The 16,636-nt window shown below is 40.6% G+C and overlaps 1 protein-coding gene and 1 long non-coding RNA gene across 3 annotated transcripts in view; one reads left to right on the top strand and one right to left on the bottom strand.

The window, feature by feature from the left end:
* Positions 1-2,575: 2,575 nt before the first annotated feature.
* LOC133265043 (uncharacterized) lies at positions 2,576-6,367 on the bottom strand. Its single transcript, XR_009741855.1, has 2 exons — positions 5,305-6,367; positions 2,576-3,941 (listed from the first exon to the last, which is right to left on the bottom strand). It is a non-coding gene; the product is annotated as an uncharacterized LOC133265043 (long non-coding RNA).
* Positions 6,368-6,555: 188 nt separating this feature from the next.
* The window catches only part of ACVR2A (activin A receptor type 2A), a 69,443-nt gene continuing 59,362 nt past the window's right edge, over positions 6,556-16,636 (top strand). Inside the window, exon 1 of one of the 2 annotated variants that reach the window (XM_061445421.1) lies at positions 6,556-8,395. In XM_061445421.1, coding sequence (XP_061301405.1) covers positions 8,341-8,395 — 55 coding nt within the window. In that variant the 5' untranslated portion in view covers positions 6,556-8,340. The remainder of the gene's footprint in view (positions 8,396-16,636) is intronic. The other variant, XM_061445430.1, reaches the window with a different exon arrangement.

Here is a 16,636-nt window from a genome sequence, read left to right on the forward strand (position 1 = left end):
ACTCAGTGAATTGCCTGATATTTTAATGACAGTAAAGCTTGTAAACCAAAGTAGATTGGTACTATTAGCTGTAACATTGTGAAAAGAAACACATGAACCAAACAAGCATAAAAAACCCAAAACAAACCCCGCCTCTTTCCTTTCACTTGCCTTAGCCAGTACCTGAAGACTTCCTTGGCAATGTCCATGAAACTTGGCAAGAAGTGCTGTCTGAGCTTTCTCAAATGCAAAGCACACAGTGTAATCTGAATATTCAAACTCTGAGTATGCTTAAAAAAATTGTAAAACTAGGTAGTGCTATGCACAATTCCATGAGAAAAAAACCCTGCTCTTTCAACCCAAATTGCAGCCAAGCAACTGTTCCAGTAGAATAAGCCTTCAAAACCATGGGAATCTCTCTCCTGAGCGCGTTTAAGCTTCCCTAATTCTCTTAATCCACCTTGATACTGAAACACCAGACACAATGGCACCCACCTTCTGACTTCCAAATAGCTGGTCAAGTGTCTGAGAGTTTCTTTTCCCTCAGCTTTTGTTTCTTCTTTTTAATTTCAGTTGGTCGACTATTAACATCCTATGAATTTTACTGCTACAGAAGAACTCAACATTTTAAGATTCAGGACTGAAAAGTCAGAGGACAAGATCTGTTGTCAGTTCTTTTAAAAATTCCTATGCATGTATGCAATTTTCTGCCAAACCCTGAACCCAAACTGCACATCACAGCTCTGTAACTAGCCCACTCTCTTAAAGTTCTCCACCCACCCCCCAGGGCACGTTTCAATGTGTTTCATTTTGATTCAATGAGCAAAACAGATCTAATTTTCTCTAGAACCTAGGTTGGCTACCTGACACTAGTACTGTGCTTTTCATCAGCTCCCATAAAAAGTTTCTGCTAGTAAGAAACAGAACACTTCAGGTAGTTTTGATAAAATGTTTTTGGCTTATGAAAAACATATATGCATTACCTGTGACAGTGTGTTTGACTTTCTTGTGCTTCTCTAAACAGAGAACAAAAAATAATTATATATATTTTATATATATAAACACACAATTTGTAATTAAATTCTGAAGCTAAACCACACATCACAGCTTGGAAAATGAGCCAATTCTCTTGGTCCCCCTCTTCAGTCACTATAGAAAGCTTCTAGTATACTTGGGATGGCATTGTAAGTAATTTCATCTATGTATTTTCCTTGTTTCAAAAGAATCAAAAGTCATGTTAACAACATAATTCTAAAGAGAGCACAATTTAAATATCTGAAAATCTCTCCTCACTTGACCACTTTGCCCATTTCTTACGACTATTTAAGTACAAATTGACAGTCTAAAGTATGTAATTCTTTATCAACAAATAAATGCATGTATAAAGACTTTCTAAGTAAGTGGGAAAGATATATTCTTTAAATTCTAGTATTGTTGATAGGACACTATAGCAAAAGAAAATGCCACATTTTAAGAATTCATCAAAAATAATGGTGGAAACATGACAATGTTTTAGCATTTGCTTTCTGTGAACACAGAGTACATTTATAAAGGGGTATATAAATTATCACACTATATTCTGAGAAGGAAAATCTCTACATGGACCTTGTTTTGATAATACAGACTAGGGATTCAAGAATTCATCTTGGACTTGTCATGGCACTTCACAAAAAGTATTGTACAGTATGAATGAGGACTATAGCTCAATATCTAGAAAAATTAATTTTACTGTGAAATATGTATGAAATCATACATGATAAATGCCATAGTAATAAAAAACTGTGACACAACAAACTGCCTCTAAGAGACAATGTAGTGTCTGAAAGCAACTGGAAGCTCTAGCTAGATGATCGTTTCTGACAAGACAGTGCAAATCCTAGAAAGAAACATCACTTTGTCCTCCAAGAAAATAGGGTAGATATTTTCGCTTCTCTGCACAAGTATTTTAAGAAAAAATGGATAGCAGGTCAGAAAAAGAAAAATAATCATTGGTATAAATGTAGCCTTTAAAGGAAATTACTTGATGGAGATTATATTTGAGTGTTAGCTTCTGTAAAATTTTATATCTATGTGTTTGTTTTTAAACTTGAAGCAGGGAAATATTCAACTTAGTGTGGGTCTACAAGGTCCATGTGATTATATTAAAAAGGAATTTGTCACACACACAGACTCGCTATAGAAATAGCTTTGCATAATATGATACATGCCAAATCCTATTCATTTGTAGTTATTAGTACTGCTCACATAATATACATACATAATATATATTAATAAAATGAGCGCACTTTAGCCAAACACTAAAATACCCAAATCCAAAATCAGGCTATGATTTCAGCATGTACTTTACTTTGCCTTTGTGGATATCAGCTAGACCCAACAGCTGCAAGCAAAATTTATGTTTAATTACAAACTTAAAAGGAGAAAACTTTGACTGACGTATATACTGACCCAATCCAAAAGCATAAAAGAGGCAAGTGATTTTATTATCTGTCCACAGCAATAAAACTGAAAATTTATATTAAAAATCTTTTAAAACATCATGAGTTTCACATAAATTATGCATACTCTTGTCAAATTAAAAATAACTTTAACTCACTTATTTACTTATTTTTTTTTTTTTTTTTTAATTAGGTTGCCCTCCAGTATTTGCACTTTCTACCAGCTGACTGGTAAGGAAGAGATCCCTGAAAGAGATCCATTTCTTGCCTCTTTGGTCATTTTTGTTTTGGTTATGTAAAGATAGCGTCTAAAGGTCGTCCTCTTTCCTTCACAACTTCAAAGCGAGAATTACTTGGACCATAAGGGAAGATAAATGAGATAATGACAAGGATTATATCTGTTAATGTTACTCCTGATATTACAAACCCCATGTTTCCCATTCTACATTTTAAAAATGCTCGTATAGATAATATGAATGAGTGCTGCACAATAGCCTCTTACCTACAATGGTGTTTCTACAAGAAGAGCATTGACTCAGTGGTTAAGTGTGGAATAGCAGAGACACAGTTTAAATCCTCTATTCATAGCAGTGCTCTGAAGAGAAAAATGAGACATCTCTGGGTTTTGATTCTTCTTATTCTTCCCTAGAAGGAAAGTTATATTTGTGCTGCCTCTAGGCAAAGTACCATCCCACGTGAACAAAAAAGGATGAAACTAAGATCACATCCATTTCATCTCGCTGCTGCTACCCCAGCACAGAAGCTCTCCGCAGATGCTTAAGTCCCTGACACTGTAGCTGCAGTGCTCATATGTCACAGTAAATGATTCATTAAAAATGCATAGACAGATTGATCTGAGAAGAGGGAAAAAAGATCTGGAGTTTAAGGCGAAAGGAAAATAGAAATGAGAAGCCAAAAGGTAGAAAATGGAAACACCCCCAAAAGCCACATGAGAAAGGCATGCAAAAAGATAGCTAAAAGAAAGAGGAGACAACAACCCTGTTGACATTTAATATGCCTACTTGGGATAAAACTTATCCTTTTACTAGCAATAAAAGCAAAAGCCTGGAGAAAGACCAAAGCCTTAAGCATTTTGCATCAAGTACCTCACAAAAAGATGGTAGGCAATTTCTGCTGAGGCCTGTACAACATTAGCACTGAATTACCTAGTTTTACTTTAATGTAATTAAATAGGAGCAAATCCCTAATGCAGATATAGATAGCTCTATTGATATTGCACCTATAATGACATAACTGAAACAATATTAAGGTGCTACATCCATGCACCAGAACTGTTTCCTATTATTTGCGTATAAAAATTGAGTATATTTGTACCTCTCCTTATTTCTTTTCACATGCTACATTATGTAGGTCTACGAAGGATGCAAGGCTTATATGCAGCACCAGTGGGGTTGAAAGGAGGCTGATGCTTTTGGAGCAGCACGGAAGTCTGAGCAGGGTCCCTGATCCTAGTTTCCAGTAGTCATCTTAATTCATATACCACTTGCTATGCTCCCACTCAGCCTCAGAATTGGGAAGGAAAAAAAGAGAAGGATAGGTTCATTTGTGATTCTTGTGGCCTTGATAAACATGTGATTGATAAGACTAACCTTAGACTATTACTGGCTTTCTAGTATTTCCCGGATGGCCACAAGTCTTTACTCTGTTAAAAGAATCCTGCAAGCCAAAAACCACCCATGCTTAAGAATAATAAGCTATTTGAATAAGAGACACCTTACTATGACATTCAGGCAAATTATGTTACATAGGTGACATATTTAATCTATTTTTCATTAAAAATAATTGGTAAAACATGAGTATGGACCATAACTTATATTCCGTCAGTTAAAAAAAAAAGCCAGATACCTACAATGGGAAGTATATATATATATAATCACACACATGTACAATAGCAATATTTTTAGCTACAATTTCCTACTCATGTGGCAACATGACGAGCATTTTGAAGAAGCTGAGCCAAGTGAAATACAACCTGCAGAACAGGTCATGTTTAAATATTCTGCTATTGAAGAATATTAAAACCTGCAGATTAAGTAGGAGTGTTGTAATACTTACATTAATTAATGCTTATAAATCATTCTGAAATACTTGGATAAAAGATGGCATAAAAAGTGTTGCCACATCTTGATGCTTCAAGGTGCGTCCAATCCCTTCCATCTTATTTCGCTTTTCTGGATGGTTCAAATCATCAAAAATATCCTCATTGGATGAATTAAGTGTTGGTGTTTGAACACAGCAGAGAAACACCAAGGATGCTCGAATCCTGATTAAGAACTCGAGCAGCCACCTCAATATAAATATACTTAAATACCTACATTTCTTCATGTCTGAATCCAAGTGCTAGTTCTTCAGGTCTAGAAATTGAATGCCTCTATTAATTGATGAATTAGCACAGCTCAGACTGCTGTTTATTCACATATGTGAAATATCTTATGCATACTATTCCTTCCAATCTAGTACCACCTAGTATTCACATCACAAAAAAAAACCCTAAGACATTGCTATTAAGTAGACTGAAAAGGAAGGTACCTGGAAACACTTGAGACCTATCTGGTGCTAGTGAACAACATAACGAGTTTTCAGAGAACTTGGTACTTCTTGCTTGTACAACACAAGCCTTTATAAAATACAGAAATTAAAGGCCAGCATTAATGGCCTTATGCTTTCCTGCATGGATCTCGTGCTCTAAGAGGCATGTCTTCCTTTTTGATCAGAAACAAATTAAATATTTTATGGCATCCATTTAAAAAAAAACACACAGAAGCGTAGGGAGTGCCACCAAACTCAGACAGGAGCAGAATCTCTGTCCTTAATGGAGGTAATTTAGTACAGAAGAGTTTTAGCTAGAGGTACCACAAGTACACACATCTTACCCAAAAGGTGAAAACACTGGGAAATGATTCATCCTGCTCTCTTCAGTCCTCTATTTCAAACTCAGCACATGTGCTGCTTTATAGCTGCCTTTCTGGAGTACAAACCGTTTGCTCTGCTCTTGCACAGCACGTAAAACAATGCGGTGTTGTGCCCGCCCGGGTAACTTCTAAAAGCTATCTCGCTGCAAATAAATACTGCAAGCCATTGGTCCGCAGCAGCCAAAGGACAATGATAGGAAACACAAGTTTGTTGTGATCGGGCCGGTGGCTGAGGCAAGGTGCCAGAGGCCGGAGGCGTGGCCACCATGCGAGCTGAGCACCCAGCGCTTCTTAGTGACCAGCGCGAACATAGTTAATTGCACGTGAGGCGCTTTGGTACAACCACCTATTAACGTTGAACCTTGGCATGACAGCATCTGAAGGCAAGGCTGTAAAACACACCCTGGACGTTGTGGCCATTACTCTGAGGAACACGTCTGCCACGGGTACGATCACCACATGCCCATCTCCCGCCAGGACTCCCCAGAGCCGCTCCAGGCTGAGGGTGGGAGACGGAGGGCCGGGAAAGCAGCTGTCGCACCACTGGTAACAACTCACAGCTTTACACCGGCTCTCACAGTGGTTTGATTTTTCCTGCACAGTGATCTGACACCTGAGACCGGCCGCGCTCAGGGAAAAAAGCTCCCGAACACCAAAAGCAAGCCCCGCAAAGGTGGATTAATAATACAGGGAGGGTGGGACCGGGAGGCGCCAGCTCTCCCCCTCCGGCGCCGACAGGGCCAGGCGCAGCGAGCAGGTGCCGGGGCACTGTGCGGCTGTGTCCGTCCCTCACACCTGCCCTCACGGCACTGCACGACGGTGGCCTCGGGGCGTCACCGAGGCGAGAGGCGACAGAAACCGGCCCACAGCGCCCTTCGCTCCGCACGGCGGGCAGGACACAAGCGGACGGTGTCCAGCGAGGACGCGAGAGGGGCCGCGCCCAGAGGCGGGAGGGTAGGCGGGAGCAGGCGCGCACGAACGGGCGCGCTTGTTGCGTGCGTTGCGCGGCGGCGCGCTCGCGGGCAGGTAGGGGCGCAGGGAGCGCGCGCCGCCCGCCCCGCCCCGCCGGGGGTGGAAGTGGGCGGGTCTAGGCGGCGGCCGCCAGGCCGTGAGTGGGTAGGGAGGCTGTCAATCCGGGGCGGCGCGCGGCCGCCCGGCGTCGCGCGACGGGGTGCCGTGATTGTGGGAAAGGAAGGGAGGGTGGGGGAGGGGGAGGAGGAGAGGAAACAAAAACAATCGTCCGGGTGCCGCCATCTTGGGTCCGTTCTCCACGCCACGCAAGTGAATGGGTAGATATGAAATTACCACAGGGGAGCAGCAACAGCAGCAGGGTACGGAAGGCTGTGCCGAGCTGCCAGCTGGACTCGGGAGACTCTAGAAACGGCTCTTGCCGCCGCCGTCACCCAGAGAAAATCCCCGGGCTCGGCCTTTTCTCCTCGCCAACCCCTAAACTGCACTCCTGGAGGGACAAAGTTGGTCTCAGCCGCGCTGCCTCCGCCGTCCGGGAGACGAGAGAGTTGCGTTCGGCTGTGGCTTCCTCGGAATTGGGAGTGAGCCGGGGTCAGAGTTAGGGGACAGAGTGACGAGGGGACTCCTTCCCCCGCCGCCCTCTGGCCCGGGCTCGCCGTGTGGGAGGCACGAGGAGGAGGCAGCAGGCGCCCCGCAGGCGTTTCCTTCCCACCCCTGCTATTTCTTATTCCTTTCTCCTAAAAGGAAAAAAAGGAAAAAGCAAGGACTGGATTGAGTTGCAAGGACGGCCGGGACCGTCGCTGGTCTCCGTGCGGGCGGGCGTGCGGCGAGGAACCGATGTGTCCGTGAGGAGTTCAGAGAGGAGGCGAGTCCCAGCCCTGCTTCCCGGGAGGAGGAAACCCGCCGCCCGCCAGGCCAGCACAGAGCTGCCCGCTGCATCCTTCCTTCTGGTGCCCGCAGTCTTACTCGCCGCCTTCTCGCTTCCAAAGAAGCTGAATTCTCCTGGAAACACGGCAAGGAAGGAAGGAAGGATTTGCCACAAAGAATATACCATCCTTCTCCCCAGCGGCTGGATACTGCATTTTAATTGTTTTTTTTTTTTTTTTTTTCTTCTCCAGTCGCTCTTCTGTGTTTAAATACCAAATATAGCCTCGTGGGGGGGGGTGGGGGGGTTGGGGGTGGGGGGGGAGGGGATGGAAATCTCTTAGAAGAATCTGAAATCTTGCTGGGATTCGGGAGTGCTGCTGTTGCACGGCCCAGGAGATAGGACCGCGGTGACGGGGGAGAGAAGAGATGTGCGGCTCTGACTGACTAGCGAAGGACTGGAGATCTGCCTCTTCTCGGGAAGCCCGAAGGTTGGTTCGTTATGAGACTGCTGGTTTTCCTTTTCTTCTCTTTTTGTTTACGCTAAATCCCTCAGCATTATTAAGGAAAACCAAAGTGTTGCCCAGGTGTAGCTGGTGGCTCTCTGGTTTTAAAGGTAGTTTTCATCAAGAAACTGACAAAAACTCTTCCCTTCACCCGGAGGCTTTTGAGGTTTGAAACTGAGATGAAGCTACTCTTCTCCCAAACACTACGCGTTGTATAAGGGGAGCCAGGACGAAAACGTCGTGTTTACTGACTTCGATACGACTTCCCGACACTTGGCACCCACGAGGGATGCTTCACGGAGCTTAACTGTTGATATTTTTTCTTTTTTTTTAAGTTGTTTCGTAAAATACTTTTATGAATTTTTTTGCCACTGTTCGTACAGAAGCCAAACGACACGTGTGTTTTGAAACACAGTTCCAAATATATCCATCCCTCAAGCCGGATTCTAGCCAGAAAGAAACGGAGGGAAATCATCAGTGTCTAAACAAATCTGATTTTACCGTTTTATGAACATTATCTGCTGTTATAGCAATATTATGTTGCTACAGATTGCTTTATAACGGTTCAGCAAGAAGGGTGATCTCCCCACCTTGCAGGACCCAGGAAGCTGGATACTTAGTGTCACTTAAATGTTTTAACAGCTTTGGAAAATGGGAGCTGCTACTAAGTTGGCGTTCGCTGTTTTTCTTATCTCTTGTTCTTCAGGTAAGTGAATGTTCCCGGTCTTACCTCTTTATATGTAAGGTTTTGGGTCAGCACTTGAAAGCTTGAGGTAACCTCATCGATTAGTACAAACGAGAAGAAGTTTGTTGTTTTTTGTTTTTCTTTTTTTGTCAGTGGCTGTAAAGGCAGAAGCTATTTTCATTGTTACTCTTAAGAATTTATAATGTGAGCACTTCAAACGCGTGCAGCGTTTGGATTTCAGATCAATTGTGTTGAACAAATGTGGAGACATAACCACCTGGTGTCACACACAGTAATCCGGCAATGCAATTATTAGCGTTTCGTGGTGTTTCTTTAAATAAGAATAACCCAACTGAAGTACTCTTAACTTCAATTAGATCTCTTATTCCGGACCATTCATTGGTAAATGGCAACCTTAATTAATGCTTATTAGTTTAGAATACTCAGTGTTAGCTCGTCTTTTAATGATGTTGAGGGCTGTGAGCATGTGTAGATGCATGCGAAAAATTGGGCTGAAAAGGAAGACTTTCAGGTTCTGAGCAATCATTTGTAACGCTTTGTATTTTGCTACTCAGGAGGTCACTGCCTTGTAGTGCGAAAAACCCATTACTACTTTTCAAACAGCAGCGTCCTGAGGAACTAGGGTGTGTGAGGACTTCCTCATGCTTCTTTAAGAGGAAAATTGTTATGGCAGCAACCAGTGGTTGGGGAGAACTGTTGGTATGTTTCTGTTTGAAGCTCCCATCAGTTTCACAAAAAAAAACCAAACCCCCCAAACACCCGTATTGTGAGTTATCTAACGGCTGTAGTAGTAGCTACATGGCAAGCCAGGCACTTTCTATTTGGAATGTGTGTACAGTCCTCTGTGTAGCTTGAGCTACACTTTTTGATGTTCTTGCAGCGTGTGCAAATGTACACTTGTTTAGCAGACAAGCGCTCAGCTTTTCAGTGTAGCTGGTGTGAGGGAATCTTGAGATCCGTATAACAATGCCTTTTAAGATTTCAGTGTTATAAGGTACGGGATTTTGCTGAACAGGACGTTTTCTTGTGGTTAGTAAATGGATAGTCTAGTCTTATGTCTGTAGCTGTATTGATCAATTCCGTGTATGCTAAATGTGCTGTGAAATGGCGAGCGCTACCAGAAATAAACCAGAAAAAAATCTTTTATGTTTTAACCAGAGAAACAACAGAGCAGGTTAAGGACAGGCAGAAGGTTGGTGGTTGGGGTTTTTAATTTTATTTTATTTTTTAATCAGGGTATACCATTTATTCCTCTTGAAACATAACATGTTTTCTTCTAACAGTTTTTTCTTGCAGTAGAAAATGCATCTTTCATCTTTTCCTCATGCCTTATTTTTGAGTTATTCCAGCAACATTCCTCTTATTCAGGAATATGTTTTGTAGGGAAATTTCCCCCCCCCCCAGTGACAGTTTCTGAAAGACTTGGTGGCATCTGCTCTTCATGTCTGTCTCTCTCTTCCACGTCCTCCTATTAAGATCCTTTTGCCTAGAGCACAGAGTAGTGATCTTGTTGACATTACCTAGCCTACTTATTAAACAGAACGGTTAAGCAGCAAAGGCCGTCTTTTTATTTCTTGCTCGGGTTGTTCTCGGTGAGGTAAAACGAATGTTTCTCTTGCTTGGAAGGTGGAATTAATCTTTGTTAAACGAGCAGGAAACTGTCTGCAATTCGGACTGCTTTTCATGTTAATGACATTGTTTTGGTGGTTATTCCAGTAGTACACATGAATTGTTCTGGTATTTAACAATTACTAAACTATTTTCTACTTGCCTAAAATTTTAGAGTATCTGTAGTCCTGGTATAGGTCTAAAAATAAATAAATTTAACAGTAAGTTTTTGTTTTATGTTCATAATGGCAAGATGATGTAAGCTTTTAGCTTGCAGTACAGCAGTGTTTCTTTTTTTAACTGTGACTTGTTTTGGTTTAAAATCATATCTGATCAATTGATTCTAATATCGTTGTTGGAAGAGAAGTTTCTTTTCCCCTCTTCAGTCTGAAAAATGTCTGCCCAGGCTGTATACTTAAAAGTATTGCCAATGGTTCAATAAATCCTAGAATTCAGGCGTAAAAGTATCTGGTTCGTCCTTCTCCAGTATGCAGTCTCCAACTACTCTGTGTGTGTGTTGGGGAGTGGGGGTTTTGTTTTTCTGTCTTTATTAATTTATTTATATAGGGAACTATTTTCTGCGGTTGTTTACATAATCAATTAGTACTGGTGTTCCTTAAAGAGGTGAAAATGTTGTGGTTTTTTCATACCTGGTGGTTGTGGAAGTGGTCTTCAGGTTGAAGACATTTTATTTTACTGTCTGTAAATGCTGTATGAAATTCTGTAAATGTACTTCAGATGGATAGGAATTTCCAGTGAATCTGGTAATTTTTGCTAAGAGATTGAAAGCTATTTCCCTTTTCTAACTAAGAGATTTGAAAAACAGCATCTGTGTTATGTTATTAGGCTTTAAAATATTTGTAGATGCTTGGATAAGAGTGGGTGTAGGTTTGCACCCATTCGCACTGATTCAAGAGAATGAGATGAATGTGTATTAACTGAACATTAAAACCTTGTACCCAGGCCAGTGTTCTCCCTGTGCCCTCTAATATACTTTTTATGTAAACCCATGGTATTCTTTCTTTAATAAAGAACAGAAGATCCAGAAGCAGTAATAGAATGCTTAGGAGCAATTGAATATGCTTCCTGTGCCTCTTCTGTAGGTAAGATTGTAGGTGCTTAAAAATAAAAATCATAAATAAAATAGCTTGTTCATCAAAGAACACTTCTCTTTAGCTATTATCTACGTTCTCCTCAAGGAAGTGTGCTTCTCTGTCCTCTGCTTTTGTGATTGCTGAGTTACACCTTGGAAATTTTGGGAACAGGGAATGTATACTTTCATACTTTTCTGTGATGTTTCAGAATATATACCTCATGCAGCTGATTGGGGAGATGTTTGAAAGAGTGGATTGTTTTCAGCCAAAATCTTACGTTGTGGATTCTGTATAGTTTTTAACATCTCATGGTTCCTTTTGTTACTCTTAAATCTCCATGTTTTCCAAACCATAATTTCTTCTGAGCTACCTGCTTTGCCTTTGGTACCTGGTGGTCCATCGTCAAAGTAGTTCTGCAGCTCAAAGTCTCTTACAGTGGAGAGACCTATATCTGTTAAAACTCACTTAAGCTGAATTCATGCTAAAAATCATCTATGCGAAAGATTGCACGTCAGAAAAGTGTTAATCCTCTTTCTTTCCTAATGATGGATCATTCTCAAGCCAGTCAGAAGGTCTTAAGTAGTTTTGCTAAAGGAAATGGCACATCAGAAAGACCTTTGTAGTTGAAGCTTTCTCTACATGGAGAACATTTTCTTTGATTGAATTTTTTTTAAACCTTCTATCTCCAATTATTAGTAGGAAGTATGTGATTTTTTTTTTTTTTAATTTTTTTTTCACTGAAAATTCTCCCTCCCCCACCCCCCAAAACAAAAAATTCTAGATTCAACTGTAAAGCCCAAGATACTGCCATGGTTTCAGAAGCTGAATAGGTAGGTGTTCTAAAGGAATTGTGAGGGGTTAGTATTTAATTCTACTACTGCAATGTGTTTTTGACTGTAATTTCATTATTAATTTGGTAACACCTGAAAATCCTACCAAAGGTTTAGGAGTATTGTTTGTGAAATTGTTGGTAGCTGTCCGTGATTGTGGTTGAACTCTAATCACTTTATTGCATAGGCAGAGCAGTAAAGCTATTCAGACTTGGTACTGCTGTTAAAATAAACCCCTGCTCAAGATTTCTTTTTTATAAGACTACAATTTTTATGTGTATTACCATTAGGCAGTGCCCCAGCACTCTTGATGTTGCTGTTGAGAGCAGGACTTGTAAACCTACTTAATGCTTTTCTCAAGCATAGATAGTTTACATAGATGTAAATGTTACATAGTTCAAAAGTATCATGGCTCAAGGTTGATGTTATAACTTTGATTACATATCAGAATTCTGTTACTATGTTATCTGTTAAATATTAACAGCAGTTGAAAACCCTAAATCTGGGTAATGAAAAACAGCTGTACTTGTGCTAATGTAGTACTAGAGCAGGTAATCATACTTCTAGTATAACTCTGCTTGACAAATGCTTCTGGAGAGATGCTGCTGTCATGGGTTTATTTGCATATTTTCAGTCACAATTCTTTTCTTAGAGAAAAAGCTTAAATTTGTCTTCAAATGCTGGATGTTATGTAAATTGGCAGGGGGAGGTGTCCTCTGTGAGGGGAAAACTGCTTTCTGTTATATGGGGGTGCAAGAAGGTAATTACTGCTATCAAGAATGAAAAGTTTTCAGCTAGTTTTAATGGAGAGTATTTGACTACCATTTCTTCCCCTTCTTTCTTCTTTTCTCCCCCACTTCAACTCTCCTGCTCCCCTGAATTTGGGGATGAAATTCCTTAGGTGATAGCTTCAGGAGATTTGCAAATGAGGATAAACTCCTCCCCCCCCCCCCCGTTTAACTGTAGAGGTATGCTGTCTGGATCTCTTGAGAGATAAGTAGTCGTCTTTGTTCACAGACAAATGTGGTGGACACAATCTGCAAAAGTCGTCGTTTCGGGATACCGTAGAATCAGCTAGGTTGGAAAAGACCTTTAAGGTCATCAAGTCCAGCCATTACCCCAGGACTGCCAAGACTATCACTAAACCATGTTACTAACGGCTTCATCTACACAGTTCTTGAACACTTCCAGGGATGGTGATTCCACTACTTCCCTGGGAAGCCTGTTCCAATACCTGATCACTCTTTCTGTGAAGAAATTTTTCCTAGTACCAAATCTAAACCTCCCCTGGCACATCTTAAGGCTGTTTCCTCTTGTCCTATTGCTTGTTACCTGGGAGAAGAGACCAACCTCCACCTCACTACAACTTTCAGGTAATTAAAGAAAGTGATAAGGTCCTGTCCCCCCCCAGCCTTCTCCAGACTAAACAACCCCAGTTCCCTCAGCTGTTCAGAATCATTCACATGATTCTGAGCCAAGATACTGCAACTCCTGGCTGCTTATCCTTAGGAAATCATCTGGAGAATAATCATTATAATATGGTTGTAAAAAATAAAGGTTGACAAGGCATCTGGTTGTGGAAGAGCTTTCTTGGTGAAGGAGAGATGCATTTCCACCACTTAATTAACAGAAAGCAGATTAATGCAAATATCTGCCTTAGCTGGTTGGAAGAATACATGGTCTGTTAGCTATCTGATGTTCCTGAAAATGAGAACTATTAAAAAAGATCAAGAAAATTACGAATTTTATAGCCAGGCTCTTGTGTGATGAAATCTTAATGTGCTTTTGTTGCCTTGGTGCTTAAAATTCAGCACATCTTATTTCCTGTTATTTCCATATGGAAATTGAAGTGCTACTGGATGCCAGTGACTTTATGTGGCATCTCTTATCTTCTCTCCTCTGCAATGTCTGTGTGGTGGAGGTTTTCTTAGAAACAGTTTTTGACTACAGTGCCAAGCAGCAGAGTGTATTTAGGATTAATCCCTCAGAAAATGAGTATTTACTGCCGTATTGTTTACATTGCATATCTGTGTGGCTAAGGAACCCAGACATACATTGGATAGATCAAATACTTCAGTTGCTGGTGGAAAGAGCAGAGAAGGTTTTATCTACTGCTGTAATTATTGTAATAGTTTCACAGTAAAGTAAGCCTCTGTGAATAAGGTCAACATTCATGGGTTTCTTCTGAATTTCCTAATTAAAGCTGTAACTGGAAGCAAGCAGTCTGGCTAGGAAAAAAAAATAGACAATTCATGTTCTAACTGGAGGAATAAATCTTTGGTTATGTGGTTAGAGGTATTGGAAAAACTCTTGGAAATGAGGGAAGCATTTGTGGGAGGACTACCTGTTCCTGCAGTCAGAAGCAGCTGGATTGTTAGGCTGGGATCTATGGAGGATGGGTATTGGAGTTGTGAAATACTTCCTTGTACCCACCTTCATTTAGCTGCTGTCACAAAGAACTGAATTCCTTTTAGGTAGTTCAGTGAAAGAATACACCTCTTTTTATCTTCCCCCCTCCCTTCTGTTCCACAGTTCTCCCAAATGAATCCCTTTTTCAAACTTACAGACAAGGACGGGTGAGCAGGATGGCAGTCTTCATCTTTCTGTCTCTGGAACTTTCTCTTTGATGGTCCTCTTAATGAACTGTGCTGCTGTTGCTTTCAGGCAGGAGCTTTGTTATGGAGAAAATGAGCAAGTGACATATTTAGAATTGTATAGATGCCAGTGAAGGTCTGGATGACAGCTGTATAGCCTAAAATCTTGCTGGCTTTACAGTGTAGCAGTGGAAGAACAGGAACACTTGTATATATTGCCATCTCTGTTCCACTGAGATTTTTTTGGAAGGTAAAGTAAGTATTGCTGAACTCTGAAAACTTGCCTTGTATAAGTACAGGTATTCATGTATTCTACTGGTATCAATTGGTTCAAGATAATCTGTTTCAATCAGGATGCAGAATCAATCCAGAATGATAATAATTTCAGTGTTATTCTTGTTATCCACCGAAAAGTCTTGTTAGTAATTATTAAACTCCATGGACTTGGCCTTTGTATGATGTTGAGTACCTTTCATTGGCAAGATGGCTATGTGGTGTTGAAGTAATTTAAATAGTGAGATACTGCCTTTTGAGATTCTTCATTTTGTTAAGGTATAATTTCTGGTTTTAAGGATTTACATGAAGCTGTAATTAGGTGGTAATTCAGTTCAAAATGCTGAAAGCAGAATGTAATTAAAAGCAAACCCCTATATGGTCTTAAATGCAATGGGTATGTAAGAAATGCCAAAATGCTTTTTTTGCCTTTATAACTCTGTAATTACACGAGGGAAACATTGCCTGTAGTTGGAGAATTGAACTGACTGAAAGGCAAGATGCTAGAGAAGAATCAACGTTTTATAAATGCTGGATCTTGGCTAAAATGAAAACCAAGACTATTTCTCAGATTCGTTTGTTTTCTGAACTTGCGATAGTCATCAGCTAAGCTGAAACTCAGAAAATCAGCCTATTTTGCATCTACAAATCGTAGGTATTGTTTTATAATTAGTGCTGTTGTGTTATACTGTCTTAATTAACTTTTACACAATTTAAAGCTAATATCTGAACATAAGACATCTGATTTCATCCAAAGGTTTTGTTTTCAGAAATTGTATAATTATCTTGGAAACTGGGAATAAGAATATATTGCTTAGAGTTTTGTTGCTTTTCAGTAGCTTTAACTCCTTGCAGCTTCCATTCTTAAATGGGATGCATTCAATGTATTGTCATTTCACCAGAAAAGAGTGAGTTTTTATAACTGAAGTTGAGAAGTTTCTTGTAACAGATCAATTTCTGAAGTTGGATGGTATATCCATCCTTTCTAGAAATGGAGGATATTGTTTCTGTATTTTCTGGAAGATACCAAACTTTTTATGGGTTAATCAATATGCAGGTTTTGTTCTGGGGTAAAAAATGGAAAGGGGGAAGGTAACTTGGTGATTTCTATGTGTCTTGTTGTTGGTTGTGGTTGTTTTTTTGGTTGGCTTTTTTTTTTTTAATAATATATAGGATTGACTGTAGGCCTGAAGAATGTTTGATCTGTGGCTTGTCTCTTTTTCTTAGTGAAATTAATCTGCAGAGTGAATGCACATACTGCTTTGCTATTAGTGCAGTCCTGATACTGTTTTTTGCCAACTGGTGTCTAGTGAGATGACATGCAAGCACGGTTTCAGGGATAGTGCAGGCAAGGGGGTCAGTGCCAAGAGTCAGCACAGTCAAGACTACCAGAATTCCTGCAGCTTCAGCATGTCAGTATGTCCTCATCTCATGTTTGAGAGCATGGAGTATATACCCATCAGTATACTGTGGAAACATTATAATGGTTTATACTGGGTTACAGCATAGCTTTTATGGTACTTTGGATGTTCAAACAAAAAAAAGTTGCACTTACAGAAAAAAATGCAGAGGAAAAAAGGGGAGGGTTGAGGGGCACCCCCCCACCCAAACAAAACAACAACAGAAACAACCTTCAAAACACACCAAACCAAAAACCCCCAAACAACGAAACCAACCAGCTCACCTCTTTGGGGCCAGAACAACATCACACGGAGCAATGAGGAGGAAGTCCATAGTCAGGTGCTATATGGAATGGATGTTCTCTGTCTGTGAGATGTAGCCTATGGCCCAGTGAACAGTCATAGAATCATAGAACAGTATGGGTTGAACAGTCATAGAATC

Source organism: Pezoporus flaviventris, unplaced genomic scaffold (genome assembly GCF_033815535.1).
Source record: "Pezoporus flaviventris isolate CSIRO_AGI_PZ_B2104156 unplaced genomic scaffold, CSIRO_AGI_Pfla_v1 ptg000001l, whole genome shotgun sequence".
Lineage (NCBI taxonomy): Eukaryota > Metazoa > Chordata > Aves > Psittaciformes > Psittacidae > Pezoporus > Pezoporus flaviventris.